At 37.2% G+C, this 15,439-nt stretch overlaps 1 protein-coding gene and 1 non-coding gene across 2 annotated transcripts in view; both read left to right on the forward strand.

Annotated features, from left to right (window-relative positions):
• Positions 1-13,665, forward strand: part of COP1 (COP1, E3 ubiquitin ligase) — a gene marked incomplete at its 5' end in the record, with an annotated part of 101,619 nt that extends 87,954 nt beyond the window's left edge. Inside the window, 2 exon segments of the mRNA XM_025044000.1 lie at positions 11,109-11,153; positions 13,325-13,665. Coding sequence (XP_024899768.1) covers positions 11,109-11,153; positions 13,325-13,342 — 63 coding nt within the window.
• On the forward strand, positions 7,140-7,279 carry LOC112476540. The gene has a single exon (XR_003045134.1).
• Positions 13,666-15,439: the final 1,774 nt, after the last annotated feature.

A 15,439-nucleotide genomic window follows, 5' to 3' on the forward strand; every position in this document is an offset into this window, starting at 1 on the left:
GGCCATCAGGGTAATGGTTTTCTTAACTTCCCTCCTTAAAACCAAGTCCAGCAAAACTTGGCTTGGGACTCCGTCCACTGTGTTATCACCCATACTATACAAAGTTATATCCATGTTAAGCGACAGCATCTTATTCTTTCTGTTCTTATTTCTAATAAAATTTTATATGATGAAACACTTATTCTAAAATGTTTTTTACTAAAACTTTGTGTTCTTAAGCGTATCTTTTCTTTGCCAAAATCTCATGATTTCTACTCATTAAAAATATTTGTTTAATGAATTAATATACTGTCTTGTGCTGTTATTGATATTCATGCCACATACCCTTTACTAACCTGCAGACTTCCTGGGAAAGGGCATCATAGCGTATTGAGTAAGAGCACAGACTATGGAGCCAGGCTGCCTAGGTTCGAGTCAGATTACCAACTAACTCTGTTACCTGGCTCAAGTTCCTTAACTGCTCTGTGCTTCAGTTTCCTCATCTATGAAATGCGGATGATAATAGTAACCTACCTCTTAGGGTTTTTATAAACTCAAAATAAGTTAGTGTGCATAAAGGGTTGAGACTAATTTGGAGAACTATGTAAGTGTTTGCTATTAACATCATTTATTTTTTAATTCCAGCACCAAGCAAATTGTACATAATGTGTAACTAGTATTAATGAATGATACAGTCCTTCAGGCGTGGCCTTTATCATGTTTGTTGCATAATTAATTAAATAGCAGTTTTTGAAACCAAAGAAATGCTGGAGTCAAGGTGGGAAATACTTCTAATATCTAATAGACTCAGTTAAAACTCATTGGTAATACTAGCACTACATCAGTTTAGGAAAACAGGTGTTCCTGAATGAACATTCATGGGTCCCAGTATCATTTTTTTCATAATTACCATTTTTCCCCTTGAGATACAACCTCCAGGCCTTTGCCTGTTGAATTTCAAAAGTGACAAAACATTTAAAGTACATGCAGCTGTAGGGGAATTGGTATTTATTATTGGCTTAATACTTTTGTTAGATGTATAGCCTGTTTCTTCTTCCCTTTCTCTATTGCATTAGCACTATTTCACAATTCTGTTTTCTCTCAGAGACACGGCATACATGTTTTTTCAGTTTATGTATGTTTTTATCTAAGATATAGATAGGGAGGCATCCCTCTCTAACTTAGTAGATGCTGTGTATAAAGCGTCAGATTATCAATATGAGGGAAGTTAAAGCACATGCGAAAAGCCAGTCTACTTCCATTGAAGTGCAGAGGACATCTGTAATAAAATTTACTTACACCAATGATTTTCAGACCTGAGTGATCATCAGAATCACCTTGGGATCGTTCCCTCCAAAATAAGTTAATAATGAAGCTATTTGAATCTATATATTGGGGGAGGAAGCGGGGAGGAGGGTAGAGATTTGTATTTTGAAAAGTCCCCCAGGTCTCCTTGGAAAACTATGTGAACAATCAAGTTTGGGAACAGATGATTGACATTACCACATAGTAACCAAGAGGCAGAAATGGCTCTCCAGCATCTGTTAGAGAGGGAATAGTTGTAATTGTGAATGCCTAATGTCTGTTCGATTTTGCTGCTCCCTTATCCCCTTCAAGAAGAAACGCAAACAAAGAAATAAGGTGCAATCTTTTTTCTTTTCTTTAATTACCAGAAAAAAACAAAACAAAACATTGCCTTTAATATATATTGACTTCCCACACTTAAAAGCTATTTCTCATCCTAAATTCTTCATTGAACACCGAGACAACATAGGAGCTTCTTTTTCTTTCTTCTCTCCTTCATTTCTGTTTCTCTTTTTTCTTTTTATCTTTCCTTTCCTTTCTTCTTTCCTCTAGCCGGATGGTTTATAACACTTTAGAAAATTTTCCTGACTGGAAGAGGGCCAATCTGAATGAACTCTTGTCTGTCTTGGGCGTGGAAGGAAAGAAGACTCTGAGCATGGACCCTGACTTCCGGGAAGACTGTGGCTCCCATCTCCTCCTAACTGCCCCACTTCCGTTAGTGTCCGTACTAGAGCGGGGTGGGGAGGAGAAGAGAGAGGCGACAAGAAGGTGGTGGAAAATGGAACCGAACCTGTCATTTATTTCTTCCTTACGTGAATTACATTGAGTGTGAATATCCCTCAACTTTAATGTTCTTTCACCTCTGTGAAAACATTTGTCGCGTTAGATATTTTGTGGTGACTGTTGTAATGAAATCAACAAAATATGATTTAATAGGTGTGCTAGTTGACATTTTAAGTATTTCATTGTCGTTTTTACATGTATTGTAATGGAATTTGACCTATATCACAATGGTTCTTTTATAATTTTTTCTCATTAAATACTTTTTATAAAAAATAGTATTTGTCTTTCTGAAGTACACCAATTTTGAAGCATAGAATTGACACAAATCTTTAAGCTACTGGTTTTTGATTTTTTTTGTTTGTTTGTTTTGCCTTTTTTAAAGGGGAAAAAAATACGTTAATTTGAGAGTGCATTCTGAATTATGCCATTAACCTAAAATAATTTTCATTATTACCCCCCTGTGCTTAAAAGTGTCAAATATTTTGAGATGCAAAGGGATTTAGTTTGGTTTTTAAATGTTTATCTTTTGGTAGTTCCTACACATTTCCATGTTAGTAGTAGAAAGGAAGAAAGAATATCGAATATAATTTCCTTGACTTAAAAGGTTTTAATAAATACTACTTGAATTGGTTTCATATGCTGAAGTATATGTATGGAAAAACATGATTATTGGTTACAGAATAAAGTCTAAGCTTTTTTATGTGACATCTAACACCGTCTTTCATCAGACCCCACCCAGCTGTCCAGCATGGTCACCTACCACTTACATAGGCACATTTAACACCCTCCCAACATCGAACTGCTTATTAGCTCCTCAAGCACCCCATGATACGTTTTGTGTTGTGTTGTTTGTTTGTTTAGCTTTATGCCTTTGTCCATGCTGTTCACTGTGTCCAGGCACCATTTCCTGCGCTTGTGTTTGTTATGTGTTATAATGCCGTGAGCCCGGAAGCCTTTCAAGTACAGTGTTGACTTTTGTTGCCACAATAGTAGCAGAGTGTTCATTGGGTAGATTGATGTAGCCTTACCTCTTCCCACTGTAGAAATGATTTATATCGTATTTCTAGTGAGATATCCTTCAAGCTTTCTGAATACTGCTGGTGACAGGGATCTTCTGCTTCACGAGGAAGGCCATATATTTTTCCATAACTCAATCTTACAAAGTTGTCTCGTAAGAACAGCTCTTATCTCTTCTTCCTATGACCTCATAAACAGTAAATATTAAAATGATTGTATAATGTTCAAGAACTTGTGATTCTGCATGCAGTAAAAGTCAGCATTTTCTGAATTAATTTTCATTGTGTTAACCCACTCTTCGGTTTTACTTGAATGCTTTGAGAGTACAATGTCACTTGATAATGTAGGCAGAATTCAAAACGCATTCTATGAAGTCGTGCTGATTTCATGTATTTTACTCTGTCACGGACATGTTTAAAATATGAGAATGAGAGGATGAAAGAAAATAGGACATTGACTAGTACATGCAAACTGCACCCAGTTCTCAGCTCCTCTTTTATATTATTTCTTTTAAATTCTCATAGATCTCCGTTTGTGACGTTATCTTTACGAAATCTCTGTGAGCCACTTGTGTAATTCAAACTCAAGTACTCAATATACTTTTTTAACCAAATAAATTTATTACAGATTTGTGAAAGTATTACAGATGAGTCTTTACATGTATAATCATTCTTACCAAACTCAAAAGCTTCCTTAGGTTAAAAACTCTTGCCTGTTATATCTTGATATTCTCTTGTCCTTGTGTGGGATCTGGTAACTAGCACTCATAAAAATTTTTTGAAAAATAAACAAATCTTTCTTCTTCAAGTCCCTCTTACCAGCCCCCTGACCCAAAGCAGAAAAACACAAATTTCTCCTTTCTCTGAGTTCAGTATTTATAGACACTTTTCAATATCTATACTAGTGTTTTCAAAGTGTGATCTGTGGATCATCTGCTTCAGAACAATTGAGTACCTGGGATATGTATTAAAAAAACAAATTTTTAAACTTCAAGCTTATTAAATCAGTTTCTGAGAGTGAGACCCAGGAACCTTTATTTTTATTGTTTTATTTTTTCTTTATGGGATACATAATTTTCTTCTTTCATTTTATTAATTAACCTCGAATTGCATGAGAAAAGCAGAGATCCCAGCCCTGACACAGCTAATCTTGATCCCACCTGTGGAAACGTATAGAGATCCCATAGTGTTTACACCTGGGAAGGGATAAAAACAAGGGTTCCCGAAGTGTTGCCAAGAATGGCCACCGCAGACCTGTTTGTATCACAGGAGCAGTAGGCCCTATCTCAGACCCTTCCAAGGGCCACATAAAAAGGCTTTACAAGGGCCTTTTGGAAGTTGGTCACTTTCTAAGATGTCGTAAAGACCAGCTCCAAGTGAAACTCTGGGTAATAGGCTGAGGTTCTTGTTGATCTTAATGGAAAACATTATAGAACATTCTTGTAGTGGTTGTAGTGAGTCAGGATCTTAAAGCTGGAGTCCAAGATCTCTCCCCCAGAGGCAGCACATCCTCATGTTTAAGCAGCCAGATTTGACCAGACGTTTACCAGTTTATTATAACTGAGCTGCAACTCAGTGAAATAGAGAAGATGCATAAGGTGGGGATGGCGAGGCACAGGGCTTCTGTGTACTCTGGGCAGGCCATTTTTCTGTCACTTCAGTGTGTTCGCCAGCCTGGAAGCTCCAGAACTGCCAGTTTTAAAACACTGCCCATGGGATTTGTATATAATAAAGTGCTCTAAAATAATCAGGTTTTGAGCTTTTATTTGTATTTGTTGGCTAACAAATTTTACTTAAATTTTCAAAGACTCTAAATGGCCACAGGAAGAAGAGAGGTCAATTTAAATCGAGCAGTGAGCTCTTTGGGAATTTATTCTGTAAACCAGAAGAAATTTATTACAAATTGCCATTCCTTCGATTTTGTCTTTTAGCTTCTGACTTATTAACATCCTTGTTTCTTTTTGGCTTTGTCATTTTTTTAAGTCATTTAAGCCTAAAACTCCCAAGTCGTCATTGTTGCATTTAAAAAAAATCTTCCTTGTAATTATTCATCACATAGCAATAATTCTTTTAAATATCTCCAGTATTTATCTCTTTTCTTTCATTCATTTGTGCTTTTCATATCATTCCTTTTCCTTTCCGCCCCTCATAGAGTACTCCTAACACCTTTACATCCCTTCAGCCCGCCTTTGCGCACTGCCGGATGTCCTTAATCATTACACAGAGGAATCCAGATAGAGTCGGACGTTGCTTATCACCTTGGTCATTCAGAAAACTTTCTTTCAATCTAAGTGTTTCATGTGACTCCAACTTGTATATTTGGCCATCATTAAAAATTAGAGGAAATTTTGATAAATATATTTGCTGAGCTTGATTATTTTATCTATTTTGCTTCAGGTACCTTTATCTAATTTAAAAATTGTGTTTTACCCTCACAAATATAATCCTTAAGAAAATCGAATTTCAATTATAGAAAAAAAATAGGAAAACTGATTGAAAGGTAGCTCACATTTCAAATTTAAGTAATTAGAAGTCAACCTTTAAGTGTAATGATAGAATTTTAAATGTTCCTCCTCTTTCATTTAATGATTTCTCTTTCCTCACGTGCTTGATCTTAGACATTATATCTCAACTGCTGTGTTCAAGATTTTCAAGAATCGAATAATGCTACTTGTCCAACCTTATTTCTGGTTTCCACCACAAAGCATATATTGAGAAAGTTTCTTCACGGTCCCGTATTCCTGTTCTTACCCCTGAATTCGTATTCATGTTGTTGCCCATATATATGTATTGCCTTGCTCCCCCTCCCTCCCACTTACCTGAATTCTCTCATCCTTTCCAACCCAATCCCTACTTTTTTATCCCTCTTTTAGCTTTTTCATCTCCATGATTTCTGGTTTCTCACAGCCACTGCTGCACCTATAGAACGCAGTCTGCCAGCTGCCATTCACTTATGTTCTTCTGTAATTGTTGTATTTCACTAGTGTGGCCCCAGTTACATTCCTTGCTTCCACTTTGACAGCAAAATATATCAACACCAGCAGCTACTTAGTTTCTAGGAAAGAGTTAGAATTAAGATAAAATTTAAGTCTTCTTAAATCTGGAGAGCCTACTTTATGTTTTTAATCAATTTTATAAGATCATAAATATGGTGACTAGGATGATACAGTAGTGTACGGTCATACTTAGGACAACTGCCCTTTAATTGTAAAGAAATTTAGGTTAACGTATTTTAATAAAAATAACTGCCACTTATTTGTTTGATGCCTGTTCACTTTTGGTTAGCTACTTTACTATTTTATCTTTGAGTTTTCATAAAATTTTTTTTGAAGTACCCTAAGATTATCTGTTTCTAGTTGAAGAAATTGAATCTCAGGATTAAGAAATACTATGGCAGAACTAAAATGTGAGTCCAGGTCTCCCTGTTTTAAATCCCTTGCTGTTTCTAATGTGTTACATGGTATCCTAAAATAGCACAGAGCTCTTAAAACAGCTTTGCCAGACTATTCCGGAGGAATGTTGCAAATAGTGCCCTTAGAAACGCACAGTTCCATGCTCAGAGGCCCTCCTCGGCATCAGTCAGCAATACAGAGTCAGTTTTCTCTGTTGGACATGCACGTGGTCCTCAAGCTTTATTCGAGAGAGCATCCATAGGTCTAGAGGAATCGACGTGAGGGAAATCGTAGATGTCCGGAGGTAATATTTGAGTGCTGTGTGGCAAGGAAAATTAATTTGATTGGGGCCACTTGGTGAGAAGGGAGAAGACGCCGGAAAGCTTTGGGAGTGAAGGAAGGGTGGCAATGTGACATTTTTGTGTACCCCGATCCTTCCCTTGCACATGTTCTTTTCAGCCTTTTCTTCCTGAGTAAAGATCACTTTGAGTTTGTATGTTGTATGCCTTTTTAATGGTCTTTTTCTGTTACCCGAATCCTGTTTATTTTCCATAGCTTATTTGAATGCATTAAAGTGTGTTTAAATGAGAATTTGATGCAGTCAGGCAGTTGGCACAGAAAAGACTGGATAACAAAAGGCTTCTTAGTAATGAATCACTCCAAAAATGGAACCTGCAGGAACCAACCACGTGGACAAACGAAAAACGCCTTTTGTCCACAAATTGCAGTGACCCTCCATAAACATGGAGGGCTCTGTCTGGCTTAAGACAGCCGACCGTGTCTGATCGTCCCTCTCCACATGGCCTTTAACACCGGCACGCCAGGTCCTTCTGTCCTTGCCGTTCGGATTAATAGCTCTTCCGGTTTAGTGTGCTGGATTAATAATAGCCAAGTTTGGTTACTTCTGTCTCCATCTTAACTGGTTTTTGAGGATTCTTACAGTTTTTGAAAATAGGTGGCGTTCGTTTATTTAGTGATTTGTTTGTTTAAGGAATGGAACGAATATAGAAATGTTTTTCTGAGGGACCACGCTGGCTGAACTAATCCACGGTTATCGGTAGAGGCCGGTGGGGGTTCTAGAGATGAAGGCGCAATCAGAGGCTATGCTGGAACTTCTATAGGCAAGCCAGCAGAGGAACTGTTCCAGTGGATGCTAGTTTGCTTCACTCTCAGTTTGTATAGTATCACTTGCTTTATATACAAGTTGGTATTTTTGTATGTGTCTTCTGTTTTTATAAAAGACTTGCTGATTTTTCCATCATCTTTTCTTAATCTCTTTATATTAAGAAGAAAATATTAGGTGCAGAATTAACTTAACCTTGAGGAGAGTTTTATAGCAAAACTGCCAGTTTCCAAGAAAGAGGGAGAAAATAATGAGAATGACTTGTTGGCATTTTTACTTCACAAGCAAGTGAAAACAACCACTTAGCCAGAACTTATTTACATGAAGGCTCTGGCAGACTACAGCTACAGATAAGAATTATCGATCATTCAAAATGCAAACAAGAATCCCTCAAAACCTGCAGTAATGACCTTGTATTTATCACTCCCATACCTCTGTGCCGAAGTAGACGACCTGGCTTCGTTTTTCTGTTGCATGCAAAAATTAATTTATCTTAAGTTAATACGTGACTATCTGAAAGACAGTTTAATCCTGAATCCCTTAAAGTTCATGGTCTTTGTAGGGAGGGGGCAGATCAAGATGTAAAACTATCACTTTTCTTCCATTGTTTGTTGTTTGAATAGTTTTGAGTTTTCCTAAGAATTCTTAGGGCACACTTAGGACACCTATACACATACCTGTATGTTAGTCCCAAAGACTGATCCAGCTGGGCAGTCACTTCTCGTGTTCGCTTGTTTGTAAGTGAAATATTTATGTCTCCACAGAAAAAGGTGTTTAGAAATAACCCTCTGATAGCATCTAAGATGGCATCATCTGTTAATGCCACAATAGTCCTGAGGTTACAAAAAGACACTATTCTTCCTTCTTGAGTTAAGTGAAGTAATTGTACAGCTTTCAAGCTCCTCTTATGTGGTGATCTAACTATATTCTCTTATTTACTTGAGCCTAATCTTTCATACTGTATGATAATATACCATACTTTTCCAAGCTTTTCTTCTACTAAGAATTAGGAGTGTGAGTCATGTAATTCATCATCTCTAACTGACAGAAGTGGATTCTCCCTACCTCCCAGGGTGAGCCCTCATCTCTACTAGGTTTCTGTGGCTTCCTCCTTTGTATTGAAAGGTGACTAGAACTAGAATGGCAGAAAGAGAGCGAGCTTTGGGCTATAAGTTTTTCATCACACAGACATTGTGTATTCCCATAGCAGAGGGAACAGTTTTGGGTGACTGCAGCATCTAATGATGGTGGCCATTGCTTTTTCGGGGACTGGAGTCTGTCCTCAAACAGAAACTAGGTTGATCAGTACTACTTGTTGCTTCATTTCTGGAAGGTATGCACAGAAGAATCATGTCTGGGTCCTCTGGTGGCAGTTGCGATGTCACACAGCGTACTGGAAGTTCTTGCTAAAGAGAAATCCGTATGACACCACCCAGTGCCTGTTTTTGTTTCCTGAGGCAGGCATAGAAAAGCTGCCCCTTGACCAACTCAGAGTTATTTATATTCCCTAAGGATACCCAAAACTCACTCCAACCACCTTCTGAACTCAAGTCATTAAGAGACTAGATAAATCCCAAATTTATCTTTCTGCCCCCTCATCCCACTCCACTCCCAATGTGGAAGCATTAATTCTGTGCACATTCAGCCCCAGAAGTAGTCCATAATTTCCCAAAGTGGATACTGACACTAATTCTAATAGTGAATACTATATTACCATGTTACTGTTTTCAAGAGTACATGTGCTGATTTAAGGCAAAACCTCAGCTAGGAAAATACCAGTGTAGGGGAGAAAAAGGGTTTTTTTAACCCTTTTAAGGTCTCTAGCCAGGTCTGAAAATTAAACTGACAGATTAATAGAAAAGCATCCAGATGTATTTAATGTAAGTTTTACACGACATAGGAGCCTCCATAAGGAAATGAAGACCCATAGAAACAGGCCCGTGTATTTTATGCTAGGTTTCGGGAAGAGTAGGTGGTCAGATAGAAATGTGATAGGAAATTATTGTAATTTGGGGGACACTTAGCAAGACCTGTGTGTTAACTGCTTCTTGGCGTCCCTTCGTTTATGGAGATAAGGGTGCTCTTTTCCTCTGCGTATAGTGTGGGCGCCTCTCAAATGAGAGTTTTATGACCTGTTCTCAGGGGAGGAGGGTTAGGGTGACCTTCCTGCTTCTGTTGTTTTCTCAGACTTCTTCAGTTTAAAAGATTATGCCAAGGTGCCATCTTTTGGGGTCATGTGTCTCAAACCCCATTATCAGCAGTTCCCATGCCTACCCCAGAATAAAGCATGAGTTTATTCCTTCTTGATACAGCTGGGACCATTAACATTGTTCCCACCTACGTCCAAAGAATATTCTGATACCAAAAACTGGGGGGATAGTGGGATAAATTATTTATTTCCTCTTACACCAATAGCAAACACGTGAGCATTTTCAGAAGTAACTTCACTGGGAATCAAAGGGAAAGTTAAAAAATAGAAATTCATTATTTAGTAGAGCACAGATTCCTTATAGCAAAGAAACTAAAGTTTAACTCAAATTAGATGAAGTAGCTTTCCCAGTATACAGATCGAGTCTTTTTTTTCTTCTTTTCATCAGTGTCATGAAGCTTGTAGGTTATTCCAAAGCAGATGCTGTCTGCCCTTCATTGAGGTTTGACCGCTTTGTGTTTCTCATAGCTCTTACTGGACTTGGTCTTTCCATCAGCCATGTGGCTTCTATAGCAGTTTGAGCCAAAAGCGAAAAGAGTTCTTTTCGTTCCCAGGCTCCAGAGCCCTATGAGACTTTCCGTCTCCAGCAGGAGGCACATCCCAGTTCTTCTCACTTCATGAGATTCCCTCTGGTAAACTCAGTCTTATCTGTTCCTTTCCCCACCCTGCCTATTTTCCAAAGAAATGTTTTTTTCCTAAAGCTTAGAATATAAAACTACGTTACCACATACACTCTATTTCCAATAATCACCAAGTTATTAAAAATGCATATACTGAGTGATAGAATGATTAGAAAGAAAGCCTTTTTTCCTCCAGATGGATATTCACGTGTTTTTTCATAATACTAGTTAGCTGTCCATAGAGATTTATGCCAGAGATGTTGGCAGCTTTTACATCAATTACTGGTGTTTTATGAGGAAAAATTGAATGAAGGGGGAGTTTTCTATGGAAAGGGTTGTACACTTTGTTTTTCTCAAGTTACTTTCATTTGTGCTTTATTTCAGTCTTTGTTCCTCTTGGCTTTCCTTCTACTAGTAATCTATTTTTCTCTCTCTCTTTTTTACATTTGAAAGTTTTCTACTCTGCAACTTTACTATTTTTATTCAAATTTAATCCTCAAAATATTGGATTTGGGGTTTAAAATTTATAGTTCAAAACATGTAAATGTTGGTTCTCCACTCCAGATTCTGTTGCTGTCTTAGGGTGAGGTGAAGAAAAGAAGGGTAGAGAGGAGGCTGTTCTCTTGGCCTGCCTTCCAGAAAATCCGTCTCTGTGCTTCAAAAGTTCTTGTTCTTTTCCAGGAGTCCAATGTGCTGATTGCTGCTAACAGTCAGGGTACAATTAAGGTAAGCTATTTTATACATCTCAACATTAAACTCGGTTCCGTTTTTAGACTGTAACAGACTGTAACTGTAACATGGAAATACAGAGTTGTGCTAAGCCTTAGAGATCTCTCCAAATCATGGGTCTCTGTCTCTCCTTGGAAAGGTTTTGATTGAAGGGGAAAAGAATAAGTAGCTTGCAACTATGGAGATGATGATAGTACTTGTTAAAGGTGATGTGAATGCCGAATGGATTGATAGGTAGTCAGAATGAAAAACAGACGAAGACTGTTAGGCATTCACTGTGGGCCAAGCACTGTTTAGCTTCCATTATGCCAGTGCAACTACCCGACAGGGCATTCAGTGGACAAGGTCCAAGATATAGCAAGAGGTGCTTAGACAGTCACCAGATTTCATAATGTCTTACTCTTATTTTATTCTTCCTTGTGTTTCTCTTCCTTCTCTTCCCTAACAGGTAGGTTTTTCCCGAGTTACCAAGGGAAGAAAAGGTATTTTAGTGTTCAGTTGAAAATTGATTGATCCTGTGATCATACAATTAGTGTAATCCAAACACTTAAATGTCTCTTGGCACACAGTCTCTGTCACAAATTCATACATAGTTTCCACATATTTTTTTTTTTAGTTAGGAGCTCAAGGAAGTAAAAATTGTATCTGATTATACCACTGAGTGTTTAGCACATGGGCATGATACATTAAATTAATAAATCCTGAGCTAAGCAGTGAACTTTTTAAACAAAGCGCCATCTCGGAGGAAGATTTTAGTACCTAGCTTTGATCAGCACTTACTTTGTGAATACCAGTTATATCCACGTATTCTCTGCTGATAGATCAGGAAATTTTTTTTTAAAAAAATAATATGTATCTTATTTCCCCCGCCAGTTAGCATATAATTTTGCCATGGCTTCTTTCTATTCATCCTGAATGGAGAATGACCCAGAAACCAAGGGAGCAAATCCAAGCCTAACACACTATGCTGCAGAGGAGAAATGAGCAAACTCAAAGCAGAACAACTGTGCTGTTAGCTGGTCAAACTAATTTACATGGTATATATACTTTTTTTTTAAATGCAGCTCGTTTCTCTACTTGGAAACCTCATAATAGAGCCATGGACAACTTAAATAAAAGCCAGGCTTTTTAAATGATGCGTGCTATGTTCTGTAAGCCTCAAGCAAGGTGCTAGAAGGTCTTGAAATGTTTCAAGTGGCTCTCTATAGTTTCTCAGTCTTTCTTCATCTTATTCTTACGGCAAGCCATTTATTGAAAAACCTGCACCTCATTCTTCTATAAGTTTGGCCTTTGAGGCAAGTGGAATTGCTAACATATCTACAGAAGCTCAAAGCTACATGTGTGCTTACAGATCTCAGTGACAAATGTAAGATCTTGTTCCGCAGCATTGACCTGTATGTTAAGTAGACTGCTTGCTAAACAAAGACCAAAACCATTGTGGAAGCGTAGGGTTAGGTCCAGCTTTAGAACAGCAGAGGCGGAGAAGCTGCTGCTTTAATTCTTTACCACCTAGAATTTCAGTGTCCATCTAACCCAGTCCTTTATGACAGCGGCTCGTGGTTTCCTTCATGTTCTGTGTCCTTTCTTAGCCATTTCTTCTACTCTTTTTATAACTAATCATGGCTTGTTCTTATTCTTATTTTTAGTGATACCACAACTTGCTTGTATGGCAAGATACTACTTTAACTCTAATAACTAACAGAATATTTTAATGTCAGATGATTAACTAGAGAATGTGAATGAAGCAATAGAAAAAGGCAAGATTTTAGGTCCTTGATCACTATAAAGTATTTATCAATGGAAGAAATAGATTAAAATCTTGAATGGCAATACTTAAAATTTTCTTAAAAATGTAGAAGGATACCAACATATATTCCAAAACCGTTACATCCATGCAGTGCACCAGCCAGTTTATTCATCTATTTGTTTTATGAAGTTTACCCTGAACATTTTCTCCTTAACAGTGAAGATAACTGATCGACAGGAGTTTTACAGCCTTTAAAAGTAAGAAAGGATTAACATCTGATTCTTTCAAATTCTTTGACATTTTAGCAGTTAGGAAATATTTTCTTGATTTAGTTCTCCATTTATAATAATAAAGATTTATTGAACTCTTTCTGTATTTTGAAACTATTTCATTAAACTGATCCTTTCTTTCCCCCAATTAGGTGCTGGAGTTGGTATGAAGGGTTTACGCAAGTAAAATTGTACTCGCTCCGGCTGACGTACATCTGCGGCTGACAACGAGAGAAGACGGAAGCTGTCGTATCATGTCTCCCCAAAGTCATCATGGGTTTTGGATTGTTTTGAGTATTTTTTCTTTTACCTTTTTTCTTCCTCTGTGACCTTCGGGACATTGGGAATACCCAGTGGGCTCTCCACCATCAATGTAACTCTATGGACTTTGCTGCTGTTGGTGGTGCGGTTATCTAATTTTTTTGTGATAGGGAAACAAATTCTTTTGAATAAAAATAAATAACAAAAAATAATAAAAGTTTATTGAGCCACAGTTGATCTGGGAAAGTTTTTGTCAAATGTGGCAAGAGAGGATAATCTTTTCAAGAAATAACACACATGAACTATAGAATAATGTACCAATGAATAATTTTTAAGGTCCATATTTCCAGATCTCTTTGGAATTATTCATGTTAAGGTAAATATATAGATTCCTTTAAGTGAATTTAATGTTTACAGTAGGCGGGAAGATTAATAACTTTACCTTATGAATTCCTTTCTTTATTCTCTGACCAGATTTATACCATCAGCAAGTGCTGTACTCCTCAGTCCCTTTGGATCTGACCAAGGATCTAAAATTTTGACTCATTGAGACCACATTCAAACAGAAAGGGAATGTCATTCTGTGATAGGTATCTCTGTCTTTGCCTTTGAAATGTCACGATGCAGGCAAACCAACTTAATTTATAAAATCATAGTTTTCAGATAGTCCTAGCTACTAGTACCATTCTGGGCCGATACAGACTTAGAGCAGGGCTCAGCAGACTTTTTCTGTAAAGGGCCACGTAGGAAATATTTTAGGCTTTGCTTAACAGTCGTATGGTTTCTGTCGCAACTCTGCAACTCTGCCGTTGTGGCAGGAAAGCAGCCTTAGACAGTGTATAAACAAACAGGCAGAGCTGCGAAATAGGCGGAGGGTTGGACTTGGCCCACAGGCCACAATTTGCCAGTCCCTGACTTAGAGGAAAATAATTGGAACTCCTGTTATCTGAATTTCCAAGCCATATAATCTCTTATACTGTCTAGTTAATTTTCTAAATCCTTTTCAATTCGTAAAAGGAAAGAATTTAGTAGAGTAGCAGGTCAAGCAAAAGGAATATGAAGCTTTCTGTTTAAGCTATTTTAAAAGTCTGAACACTTTGTAGAAAGAGATATAAATAATTATACTCCACATATTTTATAAAAATAGACACTTGCAGAAGCTTGGTGTGAATAAGTATAAGAATGATATACTCTGTTAAGTAACACCCTCCAACAGAGTCTGGAACAATACTTTGTTATCAAGCATATTAATATTTCTGCAGCAAAATGAGTGTCTATATGGGCTAAAAATAGTCTTGCATCGGGTTAAGTCCGTTTTTACCACCAAATGAGCTTGCCTAAAACTTAGGTGAAATTCTTTAGGTGTAGGAAGATCAGTCAAGTGTAGATTCTTCACTTAAAGAACTTCTTTAGACAGATATGTCTAGAAAATCATCAGAATAGGAAGCAGAGAGTTGATACCTCTTTGAATGTCTTTAGATAGAAGCAAATTATTATGGTTTTTACTTGGTCTGATTTTTATGTATATATGTTATTTCAAGTTGTCAACGTTATAGGGTCATGTTAATTTCCATATGTTTGGAAGGGTGCTGTAAGGTAACTTTACCAAAGGGACTCGATTTTTTAACGAATTATTATTTTAAGAAGGCAGTGTTTCATTTAAATTTGTGTTTTAATTTTTTTGTAAATAGTGAGAAACCATTTTTAAATTTGGATTAGTCTTTGCAGGATGTCAACATCAAACTAATATTACTATTCCTTAGAAAAATAACAATAGTTAAATGAAGCTTAAAGATAATGTACATTTTAACACAAAATCTTTTAACTCGAGAGATACGGGTTTTCAGGTTTTAATGTCATCTTTATTTCAGTGGATTTTTGTAGGGATTTCTTAGGCAAAGCTGCCTTTGTTCTCAGGCACACAGCTCGTGCATGAGAAGGATTAGAGATTGAAGAACTTTGTAAAGTTCTTGTAAGAAGACTGAGTTACTAGACATCACAAAATT

The sequence above is a fragment of the Pteropus alecto genome, unplaced genomic scaffold (genome assembly GCF_000325575.1).
Source record: "Pteropus alecto unplaced genomic scaffold, ASM32557v1 scaffold101, whole genome shotgun sequence".
NCBI classification, from domain to species: Eukaryota; Metazoa; Chordata; class Mammalia; order Chiroptera; family Pteropodidae; genus Pteropus; species Pteropus alecto.